This window comes from Canis lupus, chromosome 14 (genome assembly GCF_003254725.2).
Source record: "Canis lupus dingo isolate Sandy chromosome 14, ASM325472v2, whole genome shotgun sequence".
Taxonomy (NCBI): domain Eukaryota; kingdom Metazoa; phylum Chordata; class Mammalia; order Carnivora; family Canidae; genus Canis; species Canis lupus.
This window is the reverse complement of record NC_064256.1, coordinates 44,143,428-44,171,100: the sequence shown is the minus strand read 5'-3', so window position 1 is coordinate 44,171,100 and position 27,673 is coordinate 44,143,428. Positions and strand designations below refer to the sequence as shown.

General features: G+C 38.1%; 1 protein-coding gene across 11 annotated transcripts in view; it reads left to right on the top strand.

Annotated features, from left to right (window-relative positions):
• PDE1C (phosphodiesterase 1C) overlaps nt 1-27,673 on the top strand; it is a 490,416-nt gene that overhangs the window by 443,771 nt on the left and 18,972 nt on the right. For 8 of the 11 annotated variants that reach the window (XM_025464556.3, XM_025464559.3, XM_025464561.3 and 5 more), the window contains one exon: nt 26,497-26,565. In XM_025464556.3, the coding sequence (XP_025320341.1) occupies nt 26,497-26,565 (69 nt within the window). Of the gene's footprint in view, nt 1-12,895; nt 19,503-26,496; nt 26,566-27,673 lie in introns of those variants that run through there. The other 3 variants (XM_025464560.3, XM_049093779.1, XM_035698661.2) reach the window with 1 other exon arrangement.

Here is a 27,673-nt window from a genome sequence, read left to right as displayed (position 1 = left end):
TGAAATAGAAGTTAGAATAGCAGACAAGAACATTAAAGTAGTTCTTATAACTATAGCCCATATGTTTGGAAGTTGATTAGAGACATGGGAGATATAAAGAAGGGGAAACTTCTAGAGATGAACAGTACAGTGTCTGATGTGGAAAACACACTGGATGAAATTATCCAATAACGTTGGATAAGATTAATAATAAATATAGTGAATGAGATAAACACTGTGGAAGAAAAGAGTAGTGAAAAACTATCCAAAATGAAACCAAAAGAAAATTGTAAAGGGCATCCATGAATTGTAGGACATCTTCAACAGCCTAATGTATGTGTAATTGGAATCCCCAACATAAAGAAGAGGGAGGGGAGGAAAGAAAAATATTTGATGGCTAAAATTTTGCTCGGTGATGAAAATTATAAATGCACAGACTCAAGAAGCTCAGTAAAGACCAAGCACAAGAAATTTGAAGAAAATTACACCAAAACATGGCATAATCATATTATTAAAAACCAGTAAAGAAAAGAAAATTTAAAAACAGCTAGAGAAATAGAAAAACTCAAGTACATTAAACAAAGATAAGGATAATTGTAGATTTCTTATCAGAAACAATGCAAATAAGAAGACAGTGGAGCTAATATGCTGAAAGAAAAAAATAATTCAATTAAGAATTCCATACACATCTCAAGAATAAATAAATAATCTTTTTAAAAAAGAATTCCATACACAGTAAACATATCTTTCAGATATAAAAGCTGAAAGAATTCATCACCAGTAGATCCACACTACCAGAAATGTTAATGAAAGGCAGTAGGATAACTATGCCAGTTGGAAATATGAACCTGCAGAAAAGAATCAGGCACACAAAAAATGATAGCTAAATGGATAAATATACAAGATTTTTTTTCTTATCATTTAAACCTCTTAAAGATCGCCGACTATTTGAACAAAATTATGATAATACATTGTTTGATTTATGACATATATAACTGAGGGGTGCCTGGGTGGTGCATTTGGTTAGGTGGTTGACTGTTGGTTTTAGCTCAGGTGGTGATTTCAAGGTCATGAGATCAGGCTTCATGATCAGCATGGAGTCTGCTTGAGATTCTCTCTCTCTCTCTCTCTCTCTGCCCCTCCTGTACACACTCTTTCTCAAATAAATAAATAAATAAATAAATAAAAAACATATACAATTGAAATAGCATAAAACAATAGCATAAAAAGACAACAATAGCATAAAAAGCTGGGAAGAGAGAAATGAAAGAATACTATTGTAAAGTTCTAATATTATACATGAAGTGATATATATAATATCATTTGAAAGTAGACTGTGATAAATTAAAAGCATATGCTATAAACTCTAAAGCAATTAAATTAAAATAACAAAACACAGACATATAGCTAATAAGCCAACAAAAGAGATAAATGAAATAATAAAAAAACTTAATCGGTAAGAAGGCAAAAAGTAATAAGGGAACAAAAAACATATGAGACAAATAGGAAACAAATAGCAGGATCATGGACTTAAAACTAAGGATATCAGTTATGACATTAAATTTCCTAAGCACCCCAATAAAAAGACAGAGGTTTTCAGATTGTAAAACCCAATTATAGTCTAACTTTATTAAAAAAAAAGACACAAATAGCCCAAAAGTAAAAGGATGGAAATTGGCATACCAATTAACACTAATAAAAAGAAAGCTTTAAGACCTGCATTAGTATCTTACAAAATAGATTTCATTGCAAACACTATCACCGGAGATAAAGAAGTTCATTTCATAATAAAGTTGCCCATTTATCAAGACTATATGATAATCCTTTATATTTATGCACCAAAATACATGAAATGAACTGTAAAAAATTTTTTAATCCATGATTTTATTAGAGACAGTAATATTCCTCTCTCAATCGTTGATAGAATATCTATTGATACAAAATCTGCAAGAAAGGAAGATTTTAACATTACCAACCAACTTTACCCAAGTGGTGTTCCTAGAATACCCAACAATAAAGAATACAGTTCTTTTCAAGTGCACACAGAACATTTATCAATATAGACCAGATTGTAAGATATAAAACAAGTCCCAATAAATTGAAAAGGACCCAAGTCATGCAAAGTATATTTATAGGTCATAGTGGAATTAAATTGGCATAAGGATATTCATACTATTTTATTATTCTTTTATTATTTATAGAATATGTAGTGACTTAATCTATTTTTCTATATTGGTAATTTATCTTTTTTCTCTTTTTTTCTTAGACCAGTCTGGTTAGAGGATAATAAGTTTTATTAATTATTATTATTAATATTCCCTGTTGTTTTTCTGTTTTTATTTCATTTATCTTTTTTTTCTTCTGCTTACTTTTGGGTTGAGTTTGCCTTATGTTCTAGTTTTTTAATATGGAAGTTAATGTGATTAATTTGACTTATTTTTTTCTAATGTAGGCATTAAGTGCTGTAAATTTCTAAGTACCACTTTAGTAGTATGCCATAAATTTTAACATGTTGCATTTGTATTCACATTTAGTTCAAAATACTTTCTAATTTCCATCTTGATTTTTGCATTGATCTGACAATTATTTAGAGGCATAGTGTTTAGTTTCAAAATACTGGGGAATTTTCCAGAGATAGTGAAAATGTAAGTCCTCTCCAAATTGATCTACAGATTCATACAATCCCAATTAAAATTCTAGAAGGTTTTTTTTTTTTTTGGTAGAAATTGACAAGCCAATTCTAAAATTTATATGGAGATGCAAAGCACCCAAAATAGACAAAGCAACTTGGAAAAAGAAGGGAAAAATTGGAGGACTAAAAAGGTAGCCTTGTTTCAAGACTTACTGTAAAGCTGTAGTAATTAAGGCAGTGTGGTATTAGGATCAAGATAAACAGATGGGTCAATAGATTAGAGAGTCCAGAAATAAATTCACATATACATGGATAACTTATTAACAAAGGGCAGGGCATTCCATGGAGAAAGGTAGTCATTAACAAATGGTGATGGAACAATTTGATACTGATATGCAAATAATTATCTCATATTTTACATCATATGGAAACATTAAAATAGATCATAACCCTAAATTTAAAATGTGAAACTATAAAACTTATGGTTAGGAAAACAGGAGTAACTCTGCAATCGCAGGTTAGGCAAAGGTTTTCTAGGCATGACACCAAAAGTACAAACCATAAAAGAACAAATTGACAAATTATGTTTTATCAAAATTAAAAACATCTACTCTTCAGAAGCTTCTATTAGAATGAAAGGACAGCCCACAGACCTGGGGAAAATATTTGCAAAGCCTATTTGTATTGAAGGAGTTATATCCAAAATATATACAGAAACTTCTATGTTCAATAATAAGAAAACAAACAACTTAATTAAAGACATGCAAAAGATTTAAACATTTCACAAGAAGAGATGTACAGCTAGCAAATAAGCACATTAGGAAATCATAGACATAAGTAAGAAATGCAAATTAAAAGCCAAATTAAAACCCATATTGAGAGAAAACAAAATAAAACTTATACGTGGAGAGATGATTTTATACTTGTATATTATATTCACTAAAACTTTCTTAGCTGTTACTTGCCTTTGTCTGTCGGGGAAATGAGTCTCTAAGCTCATTTCCTTATAGGCACTTTTTCTGTTTATTTCTTAAGTTGCTCATGTTCTCATCTCTTGGATCTCAATACAGAAAACAAAAGACAATGGAGCCAATATTCTTGTTGGGTCGTGTAGAACAACTACTTGAGATTAAAAGGTTTGTTGTTTACATTCAAGCATTTTGCCTGGGATGTGAGTCCTCATATTTGGATGTATTTTTCCTTTTTTTTTTTTTTTTTTAATATAGCTGATCCTACCAAAGTAGTTTGAAAGTGGGTAAATAAATGGAATGGATGACTTTGACTTTGTTAGATTCCTTTTGTTCTATTTTAATAGATGCACCAAGTTCTTAATAAAAGCAGTGGAAGGATATAGTCTGAACCTTTACACCTGAGTCTTACTTGATGCTCTTATTTTTTAGCTAGAGTTGAAAATATTTTGTTAGTTGCCTAAAGGGTGGGGTGTCATGTCTTGCTTTGCAGTGGAGTTCATAGTGAGAGAGAGAGATAGATAGGGCCTGCACAGACCTGGAGTTGTGCCCTTCTCTGCAAATCCAGGGAGGAAACAGTCCAATAATAGGTGCCTGGAAAACTGAGACACATGTCTGTCTTTACAGCAGAGATGGTTCCTAACTTAAGTTCATGTTCAGAGATTTGAGAAGCAACAAACACACTGGCACATATATCATTATTCAGGAGCTGTGCATTTGTTGAGGCAATCATCCGTTTTCAAGTCTGCATGGATACCTGTACCCAGTATTTTCTTCTCAGGGAATTACGCTCACCTCATTCTTTCTTCCAAATATTTTCCCCCACACTACGCAGGACAGTGGTTGTTAGGCTGTCTTTATACACCAAAATAAAGACCTGCCCTATTTCAGACCCTCAAAACCATAGCTTGTAGCCACTGCCTCCTTTTATTTCCTCTTTGTTCCAATCTATGCTGTTTCTTCCCACAGGGCTTCGTTATCACTTGCAGCTGATGCTGGCTGTGCCTTGGTCCATGTAGAGCTATAGAAACAATTGAACACATTTACCCATCTTCAGTACATTCATATTTGAATCAATTCCATATATCCTACCTAGTCATGGGGGACTTTAAAGGCATTTATAGTCACTTAATATTTTCCTCAATTTTTGACAGATTGACTTGTTTCTAAGCAGCTGTCTATATGGTTTTATTCAGAATTCTGATGGGTTCACAAGTCTTAAAGAGCAGTATCTTAATGACCATCTTAAACTTCTATCCCAATTTGTGTTGCATAAGGTACACATAATACAATTTAGTAATAGACGAAGATTATGGAATCTTGGAAATTCTTGACATAGGATTTTTGAAGTGAAATACACTTTGTGGATTTTTATTCATTTTTTTCTCTATATAAGAACTATCTTATTTGGAGAAAAACTCAAGTAGTTCCATCATTTGGGAGCCTGTGCTATATATGATGATATAAAGGAGGCCTGCTGATTAGCAAGAAGGACTCTACACAATGGCAGAGGAGTTTCATATTGACCGTAAACCAAGAGTTGGTTATGCTGCAAAAGATTTGTTGACACTAACACCAATACTCATAATCAATGTATGGTTTTGACTGCTAACTTACTGATGTACCCTGGAATATTTGTGTCAACTGTCCAGTCAGTGGTTTCTTTCTCCTAAAGGAAAACCTACCTGGGAACTCAAATCATACAAGAAAGTTGCTTGACAAACTGAAAACACAAGGGGAGTTACTTGATGAAAAAGTGTGACTTCAAAGTAGAATATCCTGATACATCTGTCTCCACCATCAGGATAGCCTTGCCAGGAAGAATAGATGGGGGCAATCTCGAATGCCCTGCATTCTGACAGTGTGAGAGGCACTCCTCCATGGCACCTGTCTTTCTAAAAGTCTCTTTTCAACCACACATTCAACCGTCAGATAGGTTGATCTCTTGTTCACTTTTAGTTGTTATTGATCACATTTCTGGCCTTAACCTTGCAGAAACTTCTTTGTTTTTAAGGCATTGTTTTTGATTCTCCACCATAGCCTACCAGATTTTCATAAGCTTTACAGATCTCCAAAGGTATGCTCAGATCATGAACTGTGGTGGGTAAAAAAGGCCAAGGATGGTGAACAGTTCTGACAGCAGTAACTATTACACTGTCCTTTCCTCTCACACCCAAGGCAGTGCTACTGTAACAATAGCCTTCAGTCCTTTCTAATTTCCTTTAAGGACAAAACTTATAAAACTTCAGTATTTAACTGTTTTTAGCCATGAATCATTTGCAGTACACCTTACTATTGATCATGCCACTGAAGTCAACCTCTGCTGTCTCGAGGTAGTTTCTACAAATAGTTAATCCCATCTTTTGGGGTTTTTACTTCTTTCCTTCTCAGAGGAGAACATTTTTTTTCTTAGTTCTGGGAAGATATTACACTGTAGCCCTTTATGTTTTGACAAAAAGAAGGCCTATTTTTTAAGAAGAATGTTCCCTCAACATGAGAACGCAGCATCCTTATGAATTATTTTCCATGCGTGTACGGGGACCAAACATCTGGAGTCCCCTGAGTCCCAGTTAAGATAAGTCATCATAACAACACATGTTCTGATTAATATCCCATTTCCCTTAGCCATTTGTCCATGAAAACTCCTGTGACCCATTTACTTAACAAATTTATGTGTATATATTAACATATGGAGCATCAACAATAAGTAAACGGTATGGTTTAGCAAGAAGAGCCATGAAATATTTGTTTTTCAAAACATTTTTACACCCTTATTTTCTCAAGTTGTGTGATAACCCAAGGGTCTAAATCCTGCACTCCAATGTCCCTGTCAAAGGAAAACCGTAAAAAGTTTGATAAATGGAAGAGAAAATTGCAATATTATTTTTCAGATGCTTATTATCCTCATGTTCTGGATAAAACCTCACTAATTAGATTTTAAAGGGTTTTGTTGCTAAAACATTTTGATTGATATACTTAAGTGTTATTTTTTAGCTATTTTCAGAAGCTGTGCTGTAGGTTGACCCAACAAGAGTTATTGTGAGTTCAGCAATGCTGAAACCCAACATAATTGTTTTTTGGATGGATTTTGGGGAAGACTGTTAACCATTCCATGATACATGGTAGAAAATGGTCAAATAGGGTGAACTACAAAATGTTCCTGCTCCTTTTTACTACAGTGTTATATTCTTGGGAGCAAGGAAGTACAAAGCCCATTACTTACACATGGTTCTAGCATCAATGAGTCACAGTGAATCAGAACAGTTAGCTCTTTTGGTTACAAACATCCATTTCAAACCAAATAGTATTTTTATATACTTTTAAGTTTAGTAAATATCTCTGTGCTTCTCAAGGAGGGTGTATAATAGATATCCTCATGGTAGATGATAAGGGAACATGTGGCATCCTCCTGTACATTCTTGTTTTTTTGAAATTCACATTTGTAGTATTGAAACAGCAACTGAAATATATATGTATATACATATGGGATATGTTATAGATAATTGTGTAAATATATGTGTAGTATATAAACATATACATATATTGCATTTATAGGTGGTATGATCCATATAATATGACATAAGGTTGGTGGGTTTAATATAATTAAATTGTGTTATGCTAAAGAATACTCTAAAGTCAATTCATGTTTTTTATATAGCCATTTAGCTTCCAGTCCCTAACCAAATAACTACATAGTAGAAATGTCAAATAAAAGTATATTATGTATACTTCGGTAATGACAAAATTAATCTTTTTAAACATTTTTTCCCTTGGAATTATTGGTATATAAGCTTTCATTGTTTCACTTTATCTTCTAGACATTTCGTTACACTCTTAATGTACCATTGTATTTTTAAAGGAACCCCGTCTGACAGAAAGGATTATAATTTTGGAACTGTGGAAAATGTGATTTTTTTTCCTTTAACACTGATGTTCAGGATTAAAAATAACTTTTTAGTATTCATGAAATAAATACTTATCTGTTTTCCCCCTTAAAAAATAGATTTTGTCAAATTCTACACAGGGATGGGAAAAACACAAGTAGCAATGCATTTGTCAAGAGAAACTCTATTAACATTATAAAAAATTCTTTAAAATAGCAGCTGCCTTTGCCATAAATATGTGCCAGTTCCAGGAGCTAGCACTGTCTACATTGTTAATGCCATTTCTTTTCTAGACACCCACATGCAAGGAGAACCGTTAAAAATGCAATATCAAGCAAGTATCGAAGCTTCCTCTTTGTATTTATTCTTAGCATTCTCACAGAAGGGCACCACGATCTTCAAGTGATGACGTCTGTACTTCATAAGTGTTAGCCCTCTACAATGCATGCTATTTTTATCTTATACTCTGGAGCCACAGTGAAAACTTGAGAGAAAATATTTGTTTTTTTCTCTCACTTATCTTGAATCTTATATTGCTTTTCCTAAACTAAAAAAATTGAGAAAAGCATGAAGAGCAGTCATAATGTTTCAGGTTTAAAATTCCAGCCTCACTTAACTTTCTCTGAAGGACCTTCTTGGTCTCTACAGTCTCTGGCTTCTTGTTGGCTTCAAAAATAGCAGAATGGGAAAGTCATTAGAGAGGGAGAAAAATCATTAGAGATGAGAGACTCTTAACACTAGGAAACAAACTGAGGGTTGATGGAGGGGTGGTGGGTGGGGGGATGGGGTAAGTGGGTGATGCACATTAAGGAGGGCACGTGATGTGGTTATAGCACTGGGTGTTATACATAACTGATAAATCATTGCACACTGTATCTGAAATGAAGAATGTACTTTCTATTGGCTAATTGAATTTAAATAAAAAAATAGCAGATTCAAAGACTGATCAGAAACAAAACTTTTGTATGGAGACAAATCTTGGTTGTCTCACCTGCACCAAAGAGTGTTAAGGGCTGCTGATGCCTGATGTTTACTTACCTTTTAAGAGTGGGCCAGACCCTGGAGCACTTGCAGAGTTGGATGTTTTCATTATTTCTTGGGTGTTAAAGTACTAAGTTATTAATACAGAGAGTAACAGCAGTAAAATACCTCGGGCAACATGGGGTAGAAGAGAGTGAGTTATTGACAGATTTTAAGTTTGGAAAGAAACACCATGCTGTGTAAAGGGAGGGAGAGGGCAGAAAAGTTAGAGACTAAAAGTTTAATACCATCATTATTCTCAATGATAGCACAGATGCTGTGGATCAAAAGAAAAGAAAAAAATGGGCAAAGGTGGGAGCTAAGAACTACTATCTTTTGTACTGTTCTTATTATGTGTATTTGGATCAAATGGCTAAATTTTAGGAGCTCATCATGTTGGCCTAAGCAAGGTTTCAGTGAGTTATATTTCCATACATTTACTTACTAACTCTCTCTGTCTGTCCATCTGTTCATCCATCCATCCATCTGTCCATCCATCCACCCATCCACCCGTGTATCTTAGCAGGACTGTAGCATTAGTATTACATGCATACAATTAACTTAGAATAATCATATTGTAATTATATCCTTTATCATTTGGGTCATGGAGAAAGGAGGCAATATATGCTTTTGGATATTTAGTGATAACAATTTAAAATAGCATTTATGATCTAAAACAGTGAAATCTGTGCCTAGATCAATTCTAATAGCTGTATCTAAAATAATGTGGGTTTTTTTGTTTTTAGCATTTTCTCATAATTATTATTCCAAACCAGAACCCACTTATAAGCCCCAGAAATTCTACTATACATCCAAAATTGAGTTTGGTTTTACCACATTTAGTCTTCCTTTCCATTGCTTACTGTATCATTTTGTGGTTTTCGTAGAAAGTCAACTCCATACGGAGGCAGCTATGGTAGAGTTTCTGGAACCTAAAAATCTGGTTTGAATCCCAGGTCTGTTCTCAGCCAAGTCAGCTTTATTCTTTGAGATTGGATGATAGTTGAATCAGGCTGTAAAAAATCAAAACCAAGAAAAATGAAAGAGAAAAGTGTTTACAGTTGTTTTTCAAGCTTGGTGCCAGATTTCTGTGAGGCCTGCCTCAGAGATGATCTAGGAATAAACATTATGACAGATAAACACATTTTTAGAGTCAAGTAACATTAAATCGAAATTTAAGCCTCTTCTTAAAACAATTATCTTTAAACCAAATGGTTTCATACAGCATCTCCACTTACCTGGAGGAGGAGTAACGTGGGAAGGGTAGAATAAACAAGACCATGTTGTTGTAAATTTCCACCTCTTTTTCTCCAAATGAAGTCACTGAAACATTTTTACATTTTTTCTTACTCATTTCCATAGAGTTAATATATTTCTGTGAATTCATACAGCATGTGCTTCAGGATTCAGGGCTCCAATGGCTGCCCCTTTGCGAGACATAAGAAGTCTTTGGTCAGGGGGTGGGTGGTTGGATGACATTTGCTTAGATATTTTCTCAGATTTTTTTAAAAGATTTAATTTACTCAGGAGAGACACATGGAGTCCGAGACATAGGCAGAGGGAGAAGCAGGCTCCCTATGGGGAGCCCAGTGTGGGACTCGATCCCAGGACCCCAGGATCATGACCTGAGCCAAAGGCAGATGCTCAACCACTGAGCCACCCAGGTGCCCTAATATTTTCACAAATTATCCCAAGTTAGGTGAAGATATTTTCCATTTCTGTTTATCAATCATAAAAAGGTGGGTGAATTTTACTGCTTTTTTGTGACCTCCAAAAGGCAACATAGATTTACAATCAATGGAATTCAAAGACTCTGTAACAAAAAATAATCCCTTATCTCAGATACAGAATGGCCATTTATCTGGTTTCAGGAACTTATTTTCCTAATACTTTGTAGTCTTACCCAATTTTAGCTTAAAATGCTTATCTAATTTTAGTTTAAATTGAAAACAAAAACATAAAACCAAACCACAACAAAGCAAATATAAGACACTCAAAGTTCAGAGGAGGAAGTGTGGAGTGAATGAGGAGCAAGCCTGATTTACAGACCATGTCAAAGCTACCTGCACAACAGGTGGCTCTTCTCTGGGATATTAGTCTCCACAGTGGGGCAATTTCTGCAAAGGAAGTATACATTTTTTACATATCATGCCTTGCTATTGAATAAAATATTAAATAAATACATTTATGATTTTCTTTTTAATTTTTATTTCCTGCTGTGAAAAGATTCTCAAAAAGGGTAGAGAGAGACTTCCTACTCGTTATTCTTCTATATCTGTCCCATTTACCTGACGCTTATTTAGTTCACTTCCTTTCAGTTAAAAAATACTTGTTGAGCATGTGCAGTGTGTTGGACATTATAACATATGCAAAGAGTTATGAAGATAAATGATGTTTTCCCTACCCCCAAGGAGTCTATGGTCTGCGTGGAACATTTTGCAGATAGCTATGATAGGAGTTACCTTATAGTAAGTGCTCTAAGAAATCTATGGACGGAAACTACTTTAGAGAGAACATGTGTTTGGGAAGGCTGGGATGGTCATTCAGGTCACAGACCCAACTACAGAGCATCTTTTACTGTTGGTTATACTTAATGAACACAGGCACAGCTGAGACACACATTTCCTTTATTTACCCTTCCGTCCATCCCTTGACCAGAAGACTGTGGAGGGATGGTGGAGATCCACAGCCAGTCCTTCTCATCTTATTCAGAAGCAATGACTAGGAAGGAGAAAGGTATTTTTTCAAGGGCCTTTGGGTTCCACTAAAGATCCTAGATGGACTTCTTTCCATCTCTAGAACCCTGTAGGCTAGACAGCTGACCTCTGCTAATCCAGGCCACAAGGAGGAAGATGTGCATCACTTCCCTTGTTGGCTAGTTGAGGCACACTGGGTGTAACAGTGGTCCTTGTCTGCTGTCCCTAGCATCCTTCCAACCAATTGATCATTTATTAAAAAATCAACCTCAAACTTCTATCATCATAATAAAATTGGGTTTTATATTTGAGGGCCTGGGGACATCTCCTAAGGTAGTTAGTATTTTGATGACTGTCTAAAAGGAGTCTCATTACAGATGACCTCAAACAGATAATGGCAGGGCAGGAGCACCACCGAGGAGTGCTGTCTTGCAACTCCCACACAGACCAAATTGCACATTGACAATCAGAATCAAAGGAAGATTTCTAGGCCTGGATTTCAGCTTTTGTTTCACCCCTTTCTCTCACTGGCAAGTTGCAGAGAGGCGCCTGGTGACTTCTTCACCCACAGTGCTTGTATCAGAGTAAACTGATTGGTCAGAAGTATTTCTCTTTCTGTTACTTCTCCAAAATGGGTGAAGGTGCTGATGGAGGATAAACATACATGGGACTAGAATGAAGAAAGAGGAACAACAGAGAATTGGATCACTGCCCTCTAGCAAATTGAGAATTGACAGTAATTACAAGAGATCAGATAGGGCTCCCCTATTTCTCAACTAGTTTGCTGCCTGATTTCAACTAAATCTTATTTAGGACAGTATCTTAGTCTTTCAAGTTGAGTAGGAAATGTTCCTTATCCACTAATGACTCCTAACGTTTCTGTAGAATGGTGTTATCCTTAAAATCTAAGCCACAGTACTCCTCTCTCTTTTGAACTCTACACAGGAAGGAACCCTCTCTAACTTTAAGGCACAATGACTTGCAGACCATGCAACACTCGTGGGAAGAAATAACATGATGGTTTTTGTTTGTCTGCTTGCCTTTTAGAAATTCTACCCAAGCCCAGTGAGTTTGCATGGGGTAGAGTATGCCAGGCAGGGAAAAAAAATCCACTATTGTCTATTTTCATTAACTTAATTCTGTTTCCATCTTTGTCTTCTTCCTCTATTGCCTCACTCTCAGCCCAGTAGAGAAGTCAGGTGATTTACCTATCTGTGTAATGATTTCAGTTGGAACACATCTTGCTTTAAATCTTCCTGAGGAGGCTTCTGAGGGGGGCAAGTGTGCAAAAATTCTGAGAGAGGATCATTGCTTTGGGTATGGAAATGGCTGGGATTTGATGACTCTGATTTCTTCCAATCCCACTGACTCCAGAGGCATATCATCCCAGCTTGGTGGGCACTGTCATCTTGGTTGCAAAATAAAGTATTTTAGTGTCCATACTGCATGAACCAAATGTTTGATAATCAAGCTAAAAGTAACTATGAAGATTTTGAGTGTAACCAGTGTTTGAAATTCTCCACTGAGAGTTTCCCTTTATGAACAGAGCAAATGATACTACAAAAGAGGCAGCAATGACTAGTATAAAAATGTTTAATTGATCCTCCCCCCTTTCTTTGATTCCTCAGATTTTCTTCTCCTCAGACCTGGAGGGTGGAGAAGGGGTGGGGGGAAAGGCAGCATTGACACTTTTCTTTTTCTTTTTCTTTTTTTCAGATTCAGAAGAGTAAAACACACCTCACATACAATAAAAGAGGCTGCCAGTGTCTTGCATCATTTTAGCTGAGCTTCTTCACTCTCCTTCTCCTCCTTCCACAAAGACCCATATCTGGGGAAGGTGTCCAACTTTCAGAAACAAGTTCCCCACACTTGCCTTCCCTCATGCCGCCTCCTTCCGAGAGATGGCTCTCTGGGAGCTGGTTTGAGGTCTAGGAACTCTGGGGAGATCCTCCCCCAGGCAAATAAAACAACTTGAGCTTTTGGCACAAACAGAAACAAAACATGAAGGGACTTCCTCAGAATTCTTTGCTAATGCCCTGGCTTTCAAGGCACCTGTCTGGCCTGCTGAGGATGGACATCCTGGATATGCTGAGGGAGGTCTGAAAAAGCCACATGCGCAGTAATTGCCATTTTACTACTGTCGATGCTGTTACTTTAAATTGGTTTTGGTTTTGTTTTTGTTTTTGTTTTTGTTTTTTGGTACTGGCTACTGATGGTGGATACAGCCATGCTGGCCCTTCATCACAGATGAGATGATGATTCCAGTCTCTGGTTGTTTCCTTTCCTGAGTCAGGAACATTCTTTTTCTCCAATTTTCTTTCAGACTTAAAAATTGTTCTTATGCTTGTCTTTCCATTTATATATGAAATTCTTTTTTAAAAAAGAGATTATCCTATAGGACTTTTTATTTGTAAATGCTTAATTTATCTGTGCATTCATTAATATAAACCTGAATGTTTCAGCTGATGACCATATTGTATAGGTAGGAGGCACATTGTTTTCATTGGGTAGCATCCATAACTAAGTGGTTACTGAAATTTTTACCACTGGCTGGTCCTCTTCTGTTGGATATTTATGGTTTCACTTAATCACTCTTCTTTCTATTCAGGGAAGTGCTAAGGGAATTAGTATCAGGGAGATATGTCAAATAATTCTTCTCATTTTAGTGAGTCTTTAAAAATAACACATAGGAGATAATTAATAGCACAAATCAAGAGAAAGAATCGTGGATGTAGCATGGAAAGGGAATAAAGATACACCCCCTGAATCCAAGTAAAAAATGGGATCCAGTAGAGTAAAGGGAAGGGTAATGTTATGGGTCTAAATGGTGTGATTTGGATAAAACTGATTCTTAAAAGGTGGCTATGGTTCACAAGAGAATCTTTGAGTCCTCCCCAAGGGGAAACCCCATGATTATGCTGGTGATGGAGTGGGGTTGGCTAACAGGGAGAGAGAGAGCTAGATGATAGGCGTAGGTGTAGTCCCCATCGCAGATTTATTTCTACATGAAAAACACCAAAACAAACATTTAAAAAATCTTTGTATTGCTAAGGCAAAATATTCCTATTTCTTCAGACAGAAAGGAGACTATCTATGTGGTCTACAAGGCTACTTTCCTCGCCAAAATACCCCCAACAGAAAGATCTGAAGAACTCTTGTGAAGAATGCATATTTGTGTACTAATATTTAAACACAGTTCTTTGTCATCTTTACATTTTGCCTTGTAATGACACGTGTTTTTCTGTCGGTCTCTCTGCTTTTCAGTGACCACAGTAAATAATGGGGTCACAAATTCAAGTCAGGGGCCTAGTGGTAAATGAGTAAAAGCAAGCCATGTCCTATCAGAGTTATCGTGATCAATGGCAATTGGTACCAGTGAGGCAATAAGGAACAGGAGGGACTGTGAGGAATGGGAACCTTTTGTATGTTGAGGTGTGTGTTGTGGAAAGGGGGCAATTACTAGTCGGCTACAGGATCAGTGCTATGTACAAATGGGGGTCCTCTACAGATACCTAGGTTTTTATATAAACCCTCTCCAAATTTTTAAATATTGGCAATAAGTTCAGAAATCTCCAAAGACTGTGCTGGTTGCAAGAAGCATGCCTATGACCTGCACTCCATCCACGGGACATCAGTTTGCAAACTATGCTCTTTGAGGTGGTATAGTTTTGTAGAGGAATGAAATACAACCAGGGCATGTCGAACTTTTCATCTTGAAAATTGAACCTCTTACCTCATTTCTGTCCTGTATATAGAGCTTTGCATCTGGTCAAAATAGAAAGCTTACAACTTCCCTTTTATACTCTTAACTGGAAAGACTAAACAATATCTGAAATAGAAACAGGAATATAGCCATTTTTTTCTAGGAACAATAAAGATGGTAATGTTTTCCATTTGCTTTAAGTCATTAATAGCTGAAAAAGAATGAGAAGAGAATTTCATGCAGTATAGAGCTCTGCTTGGAATTCTCAGTGTGGAAAAGCAAAACTCCATGTAACTCATTTTTTAAATCCTTAAGAAGTATTTTGAAGGGACATTGAGAAAAATTCAAAATTATCTACTTTTTAAAAATGTAAACCAATGTATTAATTGTGGAATAAGTTGATACTGCAGTTGATAAAACATTGAAGTTGTGATCCCAAGTCAGTATTGACTGGAAGAACAATATTTCCAAAGCTCTAGCACAATTTCTGTGGTCTTTTTGTTCTCTTGAAACAGCTGCCAAAGAAGCAGCGATATGGGCCACACATTCTTCCACTGCATGGAGTATGACATCTTAGTATTACATTGTCAGGTAGAAAGCAAGGGCTTACGCACCTGAATTAAGAATTGACCAGGGGCATCCCTGGGTGGCTCAGTGGTTTAGCGCCTGCCTTCGGCCCAGGGAGTGATCCTGGAGTCCCAGGATCAAGTCCTGCGTTGGATTCCCTGTATGGAGCCTGCTTCTCCCTCTGCCTGTCTCTGCCTCTTTCTCTTTCTCTCTCTCTCTCTCTCTGCCTCTCATGAATAAATAAATACAATCTTAAAAAAAAAAAAAAAAAAAAAAAAGAATTGACCAGTATGTGGAGAAAGCAGTAGGGACATTTCCACCATTGACAAACCGTAGTTTCTACATCTCCCTAGGTGGAACATTTTCCAAATGAAGTTGACCCTAAAGTTTCCCTATGTGACCACATAGCTCTACACCCAGGTTTTGTGGATGTGGTATGTTTTGATGGCATAATGACCGATCCATAGGGAGGCCTTTGTCCCATCTTTTATTCATGCCAACCTTTCTTAGTTTATGAGCCCTAATAATTTATGGCAGCAGGCAAGAGACTCATTTCTAAATCATTAAATTTAAATGGATTTTCCTCCATTATCCATTTCATTCTTGGAGGTTTTAAAAACTATTGGAAACATCTGATAGGATTCCTGTTAAGGACCCAATATACTTAAACAGTAAAATAGTATCTAAACATCTGAGAGCCAAAGAATAATCTAGTGTACCTGTTTATTTTATTTGCAGAATTAAAGCCATATAATGACTTTACATTTTCCACCTAGAACCATGCCTTGAGTAAATTTGAAAAGTGAAAAGGTCAAGAGCAACATGGGGAAAACAAAAGAAAAAAAAAAAGCACTAAATCTTTTTCTCCTAATGAGAGAAGATTCTGAGATTAAAGCCCAAGTATGCAGTATTATGTCCCCAGTAAAGGGGATTTAAAGACTCTAGACAACCTTTTTATTCCAGTTGGAAACTGTTCTGATTCTGAGATCCCCGCGCATCCCAACAGGAGTCACAGTGCTGCCCCCCACCACAGGGCCTGGCACACAGCCAGCATTCAGGGAGCATGCGCACAGTTGTCTAGCTGCATCCCACTATGTACCTGTGCGTGCCAACAAAGCTCCACATCGCCTATATGCCAAGCGTGTCACTAAAGCTTGCTTTCTAAGTATATGCAGACATACTCTAGTGACGTAAGCAGCTTGTGAAAAGGGATACAAAACTGCAGGTAGTTTGGGGAAAACCGTCAGAGCCAAGTTTATGAATAAATAAAAAAATAAAAACTCCTCTGCGGCTTTTGGATTTAAGAAAAAAAATAAAAACACAACAAAACAGGATTTGTCCGAAATTGTTCTTCCAAAGGGGATGACACCGATCTATATGAAATACCAGTGGATTTATTTATAATCCAAGTTGAAATATTTAAAATCCAAAGTGGACTGTCTTGGAGCAAATAGGGAATTTTACACGTGCAGTGTGGGAATCACTGCCCAGTTTTGCTCTGCTGTTATTACAGAGTTGGTGTACAGCACTGAACTACAGCAAAATTGGACAGTAATGCAATAATGATGTTATATTGGATCTTATGTGTGAATAAATGGAAAGTAATACTTATGATTCATCAGCAGAGCTCCATCATTAAAGGCGTCATTAGCACTTAGAAAATGAACTTACTGAAAAAAATATCATGAACAGTATAATATTTCTATGATACATCCCTCTGAGAACCAGGGACACATTACCTGCCAAGACCAAATTTCAGTTGTTAAGATTTCCTCTCGTCGAAGAGACTGAGCATTGAGGTGACACTAGAATTAGAATGGTAGCAGAGCCACCTAGGCTGTTGGACAAAGTTCAGTTAGTTTGGATTCAGAGAGGTTTAAAAAATGGGAGGTGGTCCTCTGGATGTTTTCATTAGTCATTTGTAAAAGACAACATACTTTTCCAGGAAAAGTCTGCAGTAATCAAGGATTGTTTCATTGAAAGAACACCTTGTTTTTACATTAAACAACAAAGAGTGCCATGGAAAACCCAGACTGAAAAGTTCATGAAAGTCTGTTTCAACATGATTAGTTCCTGGTTATTTTAACTAATCTTCTCCACACACCTCTCCCATTTTTCATTAAAATATTGCAGATGTATTTGAGATGAATTTACATTTATTCTGGTTCCTGTTCCCAAGTGGAAGTGGATCAACGCTGGCAATGGCTTGCTTCACTCAATGAACTTGGGCCTCACCTAGGTTCCTAGCCACTGAGCTGGGAGAAGCAGGGGTTGGTGTGTGGGCCCTTTCAGCTCACTGGGAGCACACTTACCCAACCTGCTTTGGGAAGATTCCTCATCTCTGAGGGTATATGCTGGCTGGAGCAGGCTGGTCAGTGCCATCATGGAGGCCTTCATCTTTAGTTAGCTTCAGCCATGATCACTGAACTTCACCCATGTGTTTTCATGGGAGCAGGCTTCTTAACCTGCAGAAGTATTTCTCTGTCAGGTTATGGTGCAGGACAATTCATTTAAAATAAAGCCCATTAAAACTCAACAGCTATGGATTGGCCTTTAAATAGATTGTCCTGGAGGCACATTATTTGTAAAGTCTTTGCTTCTCTGTCATGATCTATCTTGGGGTTGGTATTTGTATACTTGTGTCCTTGTCTTTGAGTGGGTATATGTATGATGGTACAGAGATAGAGTCACACACGAATATACATAGACTTGTAGTAAAAACTTACAGCTGTAGGTACTGTCCAGTAACTGATTCTAGAGATGGAATTGTAGAGTATACATTTTCCTTTTTTTCTTGCTTTGATATTTTTATACAATTTTATATGCTGTAAAAAATTTTTAAAAATATTTGCTATTTTCATTTGTAGAGCTCGGTTAGGTTTTTATCAGCTCTGGTGCGCACTGTACAGCCAGACTCCTCCCCCTATCTAATTTAAGAATCTTCTTCCTTTTTCATACCTTTCTTTTTTCCCTTTCCCTTCTTCTCTTCTCTCATTTTTCTACCTTTCATAAATTCCTTCTTTTGCCTCTGTCCAGGCAAGCCATTCTGCCTGTGGTATCATTTTAGCACAAGGAAACACAAAATAATGGGGGAAAGAAAGGCACCTTCTTCCAGTGTAATTAACATGAGGAAATGTTGGGTGCCAAGGGTGGGGTAGGTAAGTGGGGAGTATAGGGAATAGATTGGGGAAAGGAAGCAGGATATGGGAAATCCTCATGGGAGATCAGTTACCCAAAGCAAGGTGAGTCACTTCGAGGCTAATGTAATGCTACCATCTTCCCTCAGTGTAGAGCCCAAGTTTTGCTTTCCCAGGGTTTTTCCCCTTAAGATGCCATGCGCTCATCATCGTCGATAGATCTTCTCCCTGTATGGGCATTGGCCCAATGTGAATGGCTAACTCAGCACATCTCAGCCTTAGATTTTGCTGCTGTTCAGCGAGATTTGTGGGCAATGTCTGGATTAATACCAAGAGTGTTTAACAAGACTCAAAAAAGGGAGGCAAGCAGAACCAACCCCCCTAAACTCAGTCCAAATCGTGCCAAATAAGTAATTCTTTGGAGGTATAAGGAAAAGATTTCTGGATGTGTTCTGAGAATGCTTTTGCAAAAGGGAAGATGGTAAAATGGACTTGTGTTTATTTTTACAGCAGTGATAGAATGTATTTCCATGATGTAAAATATGTTTCTAGTAGATAAAATGCAGGTGGCAATTTGCATTTGTGTATCAAAGGGCAAAAGAATGGCCATCCATTCTAAAGAAGATTGTTTTGTTCCCTATGATGCTGGTTTGTACGAAAACAAACTATTCAATTGCCATAGCATCATGTCTCCAAATGGAAAAATAATTCCTAAAGATTCATGTAAAACAGAAATGCGAAACTACTCCCAATAAACTCAAGATGTGTTTATTGTAAATCTTTATTGCACAGATGAGGCTGACTGTCTATGTATAATTTTCCCCATCATCTAGTAATGAATAAGTACCTGTATGTTCTTCTGATTACCAAATAAAAACAGTGAGTTAATCTCTCCGTTGGAATTTGAAAAACCTAATGCTGTTTTTCTTTCTTTCATGTTTTTTTGTTGTTGTTGTTGCTGTCTGCGTTCCATGCCAGATATGGGACTGTCCAAACTCCCTCAACCATCTATCTCTTTCGTATTCCTCCAAACGCCACATGACACTCTCTTACCAAGCGTCTTTGCCTGCACACTAGAAACTATACACAGTAAAGCTCTCTCGTGTAATCTTTTTTGAGGGATGAGGCGGATGGGTTATCAGAAGGTCCTCGGGGCATAAGAAGTGTCAGCATTCATGGAATTAAACTGGCATCCATATGTTCAGTTTTTTTCTGGATACAATGACATGGTTTGACAATCCTGTGATGCCAGTTTTCAAATTCTAAACTTTTCGTCTCTCTTTTTCTCTTGAAAGGCCTACCTGGCAATATTTTTTTCTCTTCAGCAATAAACATAAGAAGTCTGATGAGGGAATAGTCATTACCCCTGTTTGTGGGCATACTAGTGGTTTATGTACAGGTTGGCACCCAGCCCACCTCCTTCAAACCAGCCATGGAGAGGGACCTTTTTAGTGGTGAGGAGACGTATTACCAGATACCACCCTCTTAACCTGGGCCACCTCCACGTATTGTTCCTGCATAGTGACTCCACTGGATTACTTCTCTGACAAAGGGGGCTGTGATGTTCCTCCCAAGTGATTGTGTTTGCCATGCATTAAAACAATTAAATTTTTTTCCTAAAAGCAGAAAAAATTCATTTTTAAAAATACAGAACTTACTCATTTTTAAAGATACAGGAAAGTATAATAAAATTAAATTCACTATAATATCCTATCTAACAACCATTCATTGTCACTTCTTTCCTCATTTCCTTAGAGTTTTTTGCTATGTGTTTTTAAACAGCTGAGACCATACCATGCAGTATATTTAATTGTGCATTACAGTTTGTTCATATAACATCAGATTTTAAGCAGCGTCCCATAAAAAAACCTCCATATTAATATAATTTCAGTATCATCTTAATAATTCATCTAATGGCTCTAGCACAGTTTACTTAGCCAACTTCTGCTGTTGGACAATTAAGTTACATGTTTTTAGTTATTGGTTTGTTTGCTGTGTAATTAATATAGCAGTGGAGTTCTTTGTACATAAGGCTTTCTCCCATTTCTATCTCCATTGGACAAATTCCTAGACGTACAATTACTAGGTCAAAGGTTGTAAAATTCATTTGACTTGTCATTTGCTGGCCCAATTCCAAAGCATATTGAAATTAATATTTGAAACAGCCATATTTCAAGAGCATAAAGAACTGCATATCTGAATAGCTCTTGTATTTTAGGTCATTGTTCTTTGTAATGAACAGAAACCCACTTAAAAAGTAGGCATAGTATTGATGTTGGATGTATGGAGCAGGAAAAATTGTTATTAAACACTGTGAATATGCAGCTCTAATTTATGCACTATTGGAAAACAACTCTTAGGGAATTATGGGTGGGTTTGAAGCCCTCCAAAGTCCTTCAGTGATGCCACGCCCTGAGCAGAATGTGGATTTCCCTTGATACTCTTGTGTCAAGGATGGGAAGAAGCAAAACTGGGGATTTGTTCCAAGGCGGTAGGCAATGGCTTCTTGCTCTCTGCCGTACCCCAGTTGGAACATGGAGAAGGTGTTGGTAGATGGGCTTAGCCATAGAGATCAGAGGTTGTGGGTATCACAAAGGCAGATGTTGCAAAATGCTAGAAGAAAGGGATTGAAAATGCCCAGTAGGATGATAGATGCTTTTCCTACTTCCGTCTTTCAGCACCACCTCTGCCCGTGGGATCTGTCCTCTGGCATTGTAACAACATTCCTATTGTTGCACCATTACTAATGTTGACGCTTGATCTCAAGGGCTCTTAAAATACCCTTTCCCGGCAGACTTGGGCTGTACCCACCCTGTTTTGCAGAAGGGAAATAATATCTTTGAATCAAGCTCTATATCACTGGGGTTTACTGCTAGCCTCACGGTCCTGAGTCTTAGGTGTGTTTATCGGCCCCAAGGTTGGTTGTCACTTCCATCAGTGTCCTCTTCTCCATACTCTTGATGAATTAGAATCCTTGCCCTTTAGCTGAACCAACCAAGGACATTAATTTGAAATATCTGAAAGCTATTCGTTTGTCAAAAGATACTTGCAGTCACAGAGACTGCAGTGATGACATTTCTGCCCCAAGCTGACTGATTGGGTTGTTTACTCTTTGAACATTCACATGCCGTGGGTCAAGGACGATGTAATCTGTGACCTTAAAATGCTTATCTTCCAAAGATGACATATTAGCTACTTTACACACACACAAACATACACCCCTCTCTTTTGAATATAAATAATAAACACTATATTGCCCCGCACAGTTTGCTAAGCACCTCCACATGGGTACTGCTACTTGATCCTCACAATTCTATCTTGAAATTAGTGTTTTTAAATTTTTAGAGATGAGGAAAAGAAAGCTTGGCAACATCAGCCCTGATGTAGTTGTTTATTTATGTTTTCATTTTACCTACTTCATTTAAAAACCATTTTGGAATTCTAAAATCACGGAAACACAATCAAATTGTTTAAAAAAAAACAAAACAAAACAACTAAGAAAGCAGAATAAAATTAGAGACAGAAAGTAGCTGGTGTTGGAGCAAACCAGGGCAAATGTTGTAGTCATGCAGGCTGAATAGGTCTCCCCAGTTCCCAGCATTGTGTCATAAATTGGATCTGAGTTTCCTGGAAACCTAAATAAAAATGAAAAGAAGCCATTTACAAGATTCATATCGTCCATGAGGATAAAGCACATCGGTTGTTCAGAATAAAGAACCCTTCCCCCGACAACTGAAAGAAATGTCTTCTCTAGGTATTCACTGAATGTGTGCTTCTCACTCGTGGCTGCGAGCGGGCTCAGCTGGGAGCTTGAAAAAATGCCCATGCCCAGGGCCCCACCCCAGATCCATTAAACAGTGGGGGGGAAGTGCCTGGGTATCAGCATATTTTCTTTACAGCTCCCCAGATGATCCTAATGTGTAGCCAGGATTGAAAATCCCTGACAGTGAATTCCGAGTCACTCACAGAGCAGCATCCCAACTAGATTTCTACAATAAATCCTAGAGAGAGTTATAGGAGTCCCAAGACGTTCTGCTGGCCGGCAACAGTAGGGCACAATTTGGAAGCCGAGCTGGACCTAGATCTTCCAGCTCAGTTTCTGATGTTTTTCCTGGGAATGGGAGCAAGGGAGGGGTGGCGTTTTAAAAAATGAAACTTACATTAAGTATTATTCCCACAAATGGAATGGTGAGTAAAGTGTTTGTGATTTGGTGGCTGTGGCATGGAAAATGACTTCAGGAACACAACCTCAGTTAATGGGGAGCCAGTGGGAGGTTGACTCAGAACCTAACCACACCCAGTCGTCCATGATATCACCCAAAAGGCTGGGGAAATCACAAGTTTATTTTATGTGTCCCCCACCTGCTACTTGTTTGTGATGTATTGGACATTTCATCAAGCACACAGAAAAAATAAATCCATGTCCAGAGGGCTTGCAGTTCTACTTTCCGGTGACCCAAGGCTCCCAGAGATTATCTCATTCAGCTACTGCAAAGAAAATAGCAAGGGGATGAAAATCTGCCTCAAGAAAAAGCCATCAAACCGCAGGCTTTTGGAAGATCATAGTACGTGATTTTTTAAAAAAATTGCACCAAACATTTCTATGAAATCACCTGGCACTAGGGAATGTTCCTACAACTAATAACACTGATAGCTTGCCATTCAGTGCTTTGCAAGTTTTCGAGTGCTCACTTAGGCAGCATTACATTTGATCTCTCAAGTTCACAAGAGTGTCCATGGAAAGCAGAGTGCCAAATTTTCCAATAGTGAGACCAAAAAAAGGAAATTTATATCACACAAAGTTTCCCAAGCCTGCTTGAAGATCAGAATCACCTTGGGGGCACTTGTCAAACAACTAAGCCCTTTAGGAAATGCTGGCTCACCAGTGCTTGGTTGGTACTTTTTTTATTTTTTGTTAAAAATATTGCTTAGGTTTTTCTTATCCTTAGGCAAATTTAGGATAACTGCACTTGATGGAAGCCTGGATAATGGGTTAGTCAAAAAATAGCAAGAGTCATGGGGGAAAATTTCTCTAGGTTTGAGCTCTAAAGGATCCTGACTTAACTATTTTCCCCAGATGCTCAGTAGCTGTGTGTAAATTACTTAAACTCGTTTGGCTCCAAATTCCACAAAATGGGAATTATTTTATTATCAGAATGTTAATAACAGAAAAGATAACTAATGTACATTTAATTGTCTATAGCTAATACGGTGCTTAGAACCTGCAATTGCCTCACGTGCAACAACGACTATTACTATTACTAATGACCAAGTGGTCAGATTGTGAATCACCACTCTGATAAAAAACCTGAACCTAGCCTTCATCCTGAAGCAGTGGTTCTCACCTGAGAGCAGTTTTGCTCCTAGGGAACATTTATCATTGTCTAGGTCCAGGGGACATTTTTGAGGATCACGACAGGGGAGGTGCTACTGACACCTAGTGGTAGAGGCCTAGGAATGCAGCTAAACATCCTACTATGCACAGGACAGCCTAGCCTACTCCTGCAGCCCAGGGGTGCCGATGTTGAGAAGCCCTATCCTAAAGGGACAGTGAGACAAGTAAAATGTTTTGTGAACAGAGGGATAAGTGCTTTGAGTCATTGGCGTCCCCGTGTAAATGCAGATTCAGTGGGACCCAGAAGTATTTCTGGTGGATCAGAAGGGCCTCTGGACAAGGTCAGAGGCATGGCTCTGCATCCTGGTGGTAACCCCAAGCAGAGCTGACTTGTTACACACAGGCCCACCATTCTTTGTGTAGGATACAGCATGAATGGCACCTTCTGGAGTTGTGCAATGAGACAGCCGTGGCCAAAGTGATACTTTGGGTAATTTCTCCCCAGGGTGTCTGAGACACCTCATTCTACTGATGGTCATTAAAACCACCTGGGGAACTTGTTGACGTGCAAACATCTACCTCCATTTCCTGGATATTTCACTTTAGTAGGCTCAGGAAAGGGCCCTGGAAGCCATATTTATAAAAATCACCTCAGGGAGTTCTGAATCAGGGTCATTTTGATTCAGAACTACTGAATGGGTCTGAACAATCTGACCCATTTTGCTCAGAGGTTAGGACCCTCTGATTTCCCTGCCAATTAAGATCTTCAGGGCATATACAAGACCTGGCCAATGGAGACATGAAGTTCTGCCCTAGATAGCTTCTCTCACCTAATGCAAATTAACCATTTTTGCATCTTTAAGGTATTTGGATTAATTTTGTGTTTTCTATTTTTACTATTAGTCCTCCTTCCACTGTTAACACCACTATCTCTACTACTGCCAGTAATAATAATAATGAACAACAACACAGGATGTCAAGGGTGGTACCCTATTCTTTAAGACTAAAATGAAACCGTCTCAAACACCATTCTGGGTGTATTTCTCCACATCTCACCCGCGACTCTGGGGTAGAGAAAGTTTGCTTCCAGCGCCAAGTTTCTGCTTCCTCTGATGTGGATCAGTTGATGGCCCATCTTGTTATCTTTACTCATGATTGCATTGACTCAAGAGAGTTTCTCAATTAACACAACCTCCATAGACACTAGGCCTGTGTGTGCAAAGTGGACTTTACAAAAAGTTTGAGTAGGTTCAGGAGCTTGTAACACAAATAACAAGGAATCACGGATGCCTTCTGTTTAAGAATTCTCTGCACCACTGCCAGTTCAGACTCCAGGCATCTGGGGTGTGGCTAGATTCTGACATCCAGGCCTCTTTGGCCCCATTCTGGATGGCAAAATAAACAAAGAAATGAATGAATGAATGAATGAATGAATGAATATTTGTATACATGTATATATAATTTATATGTATCTATGTGAATGCGTATATATATGCCTATGTGTATACGTGTGTATAGACCCATACACACACATACTTATATATTTATGTAAATGTTCTTTTGCACAACAACTCAGCCTCCTCTTCATTTTGCTCTCCTTCTCCATCCTCACTCTGGGATCTGGCTTGTCACTCCTTCATGGCCCACAAAACTATTCATATGCACAAAGATAGATAATCCCTTTCCCAGGAGGAGTTGTGATGCCAGCTGCCGGGAACTCACAGACCCCACTAACCTAGCATTTGTGTGGCCTTCTGCACACTCTCATACTGTGGTCCCTTTCATCCCCACCAGAACACTTTGAGGTCATTGTTATTTCCCTCATTTTGCAGAGGAAGACCTGAGCTTCAGAAAATTCACGTCAATTGTTTCAGGGCAATAGCGTGTAAAGGGTATAGGGACAAACTCCCTGATACCTCAATTCTAAATCTAGAACTTCCCCATCCACAGCAGCAGTTCTCCACCCTAGAGGCATATGAAAATCATCTGGGGGACCGATCGTGGAGTTCCACCCTAGTACAATGAAAACAGAATCTGAGGGTGGTGCTCTGGCAACTATATATTTAAAAAACTTCCCTGGTGGTTCTAAAGTGCAGCCCTGTTCTGTGGACCCCAATATACTAATCTGCCAACCAGTAGACTCGAAACCATCGTGTACACAGAAGGAATGGCTGTGCTCCTGGCTCTTCTGGATCATGGAATCTGTGCTGCTCCCATGACCTCACCTAACCTTCTTCTATTTTTTTTTTTTTTAAATTTTTTATTTATTTATGATAGTCACAGAGAGAGAGAGAGAGAGAGAGAGAGAGAGGCAGAGACACAGGCAGAGGGAGAAGCAGGCTCCATGCACCGGGAGCCCGACGTGGGATTCGATCCCAGGTCTCCAGGATCGCGCCCTGGGCCAAAGGCAGGCGCCAAACCGCTGCGCCACCCAGGGATCCCCCTAACCTTCTTCTAAATGTTGTTTTCAGACCCAAACATTTGGATCATTTGATAATGTTTCAGATGAGCATACACCTGTTCAACAAGTGTGTCCACAATCCTACTCCTCCTTACCCCTTGTTTCTCTTTCCAGGAACCAAGAAGCGCTCTCATGGCTCACCAGCCCCCAGCACTAGCTCTGCAAGTCGCCTTACCTTGCCAGGTGGGTAGATGGCATTGTACCATCATCTTAGCAATCACAGGTAATAGAAAGGAATAGTTTCCCAGTTGATTTTGACAATTGATGAACTGGGAATCTGGCCTCTTATCTATCCAGTCCACCCCAAGTTATCAGAGAGCTTTACCCCTGTCATCAATATTTGTAAAGTTCCTTCAGGAATGGACATAAGGTACTCATATTTGGGTCATGGTCTTTCCTGCTCATTGATGCAAAGAGTAGAATCTTGTTCTTCCTTGATGTTCATCAGGACATGCTATAGAAGAACTTCTTTGAGAGACAGATGGTACAGGGGAGTGTGAGCCTTTGCAAGAGACTTGAGTTCAAATCCCAGTTTTGCCTTCTTCAGATTGTGCAAGCTCACTACACTTATTCAGCTTCTTGGAACTCTTTTTTTTTTTAATTTTTTTATTTATGATATACACACAGTGAGAGAGAGAGGCAGAGACATAGGCAGAGGGAGAAGCAGGCTCCATGCACCGGGAGCCTGATGTGGGATTCGATCCCGGGTCTCCAGGATCGTGCCCTGGGCCAAAGGCAGGCGCTAAACCACTGCGCCACCCAGGGATCCCGCTTCTTGGAACTTTTGTTTCTCATACGTCTGCATGATGAGGATTGGAGGCACTGCTTGTAAATTTAGCATAATACTGACTTGTAGCTAATCTCTACTTTTGAGAAATATGGAAGTCATGTATGATCTGCATTGGGTACCATCTAACATTGACCAGAAAATTTTAAGCATTCATGATGATCCTGTATAATCGCTATTCAGTATAAGGGACACCTGTTGGTCGTTCTGTCTCCATGTGTAGGGTTACACTCTCTAACACAATTTAACTTTTATTAGTAAAAATTGGAAGAACACATTAGTTTGGGAGGAAAGAGAGGTCATAAATATGGACATTGGCAAATTTGAAAAGTAAAAATTATAAGAAGGAAAAATGTTCATGCTACACTCAGAGCTAAGATTACCCCTCCTTCTTTATTAAATACTTTTTTCCCCTAGATTAGAATTCTATCCTACATAGACATTTGTATCTTCTCTTTTAAAATTTAGTATTCCATTATATTTCCCCCATGTTATTAAATATTA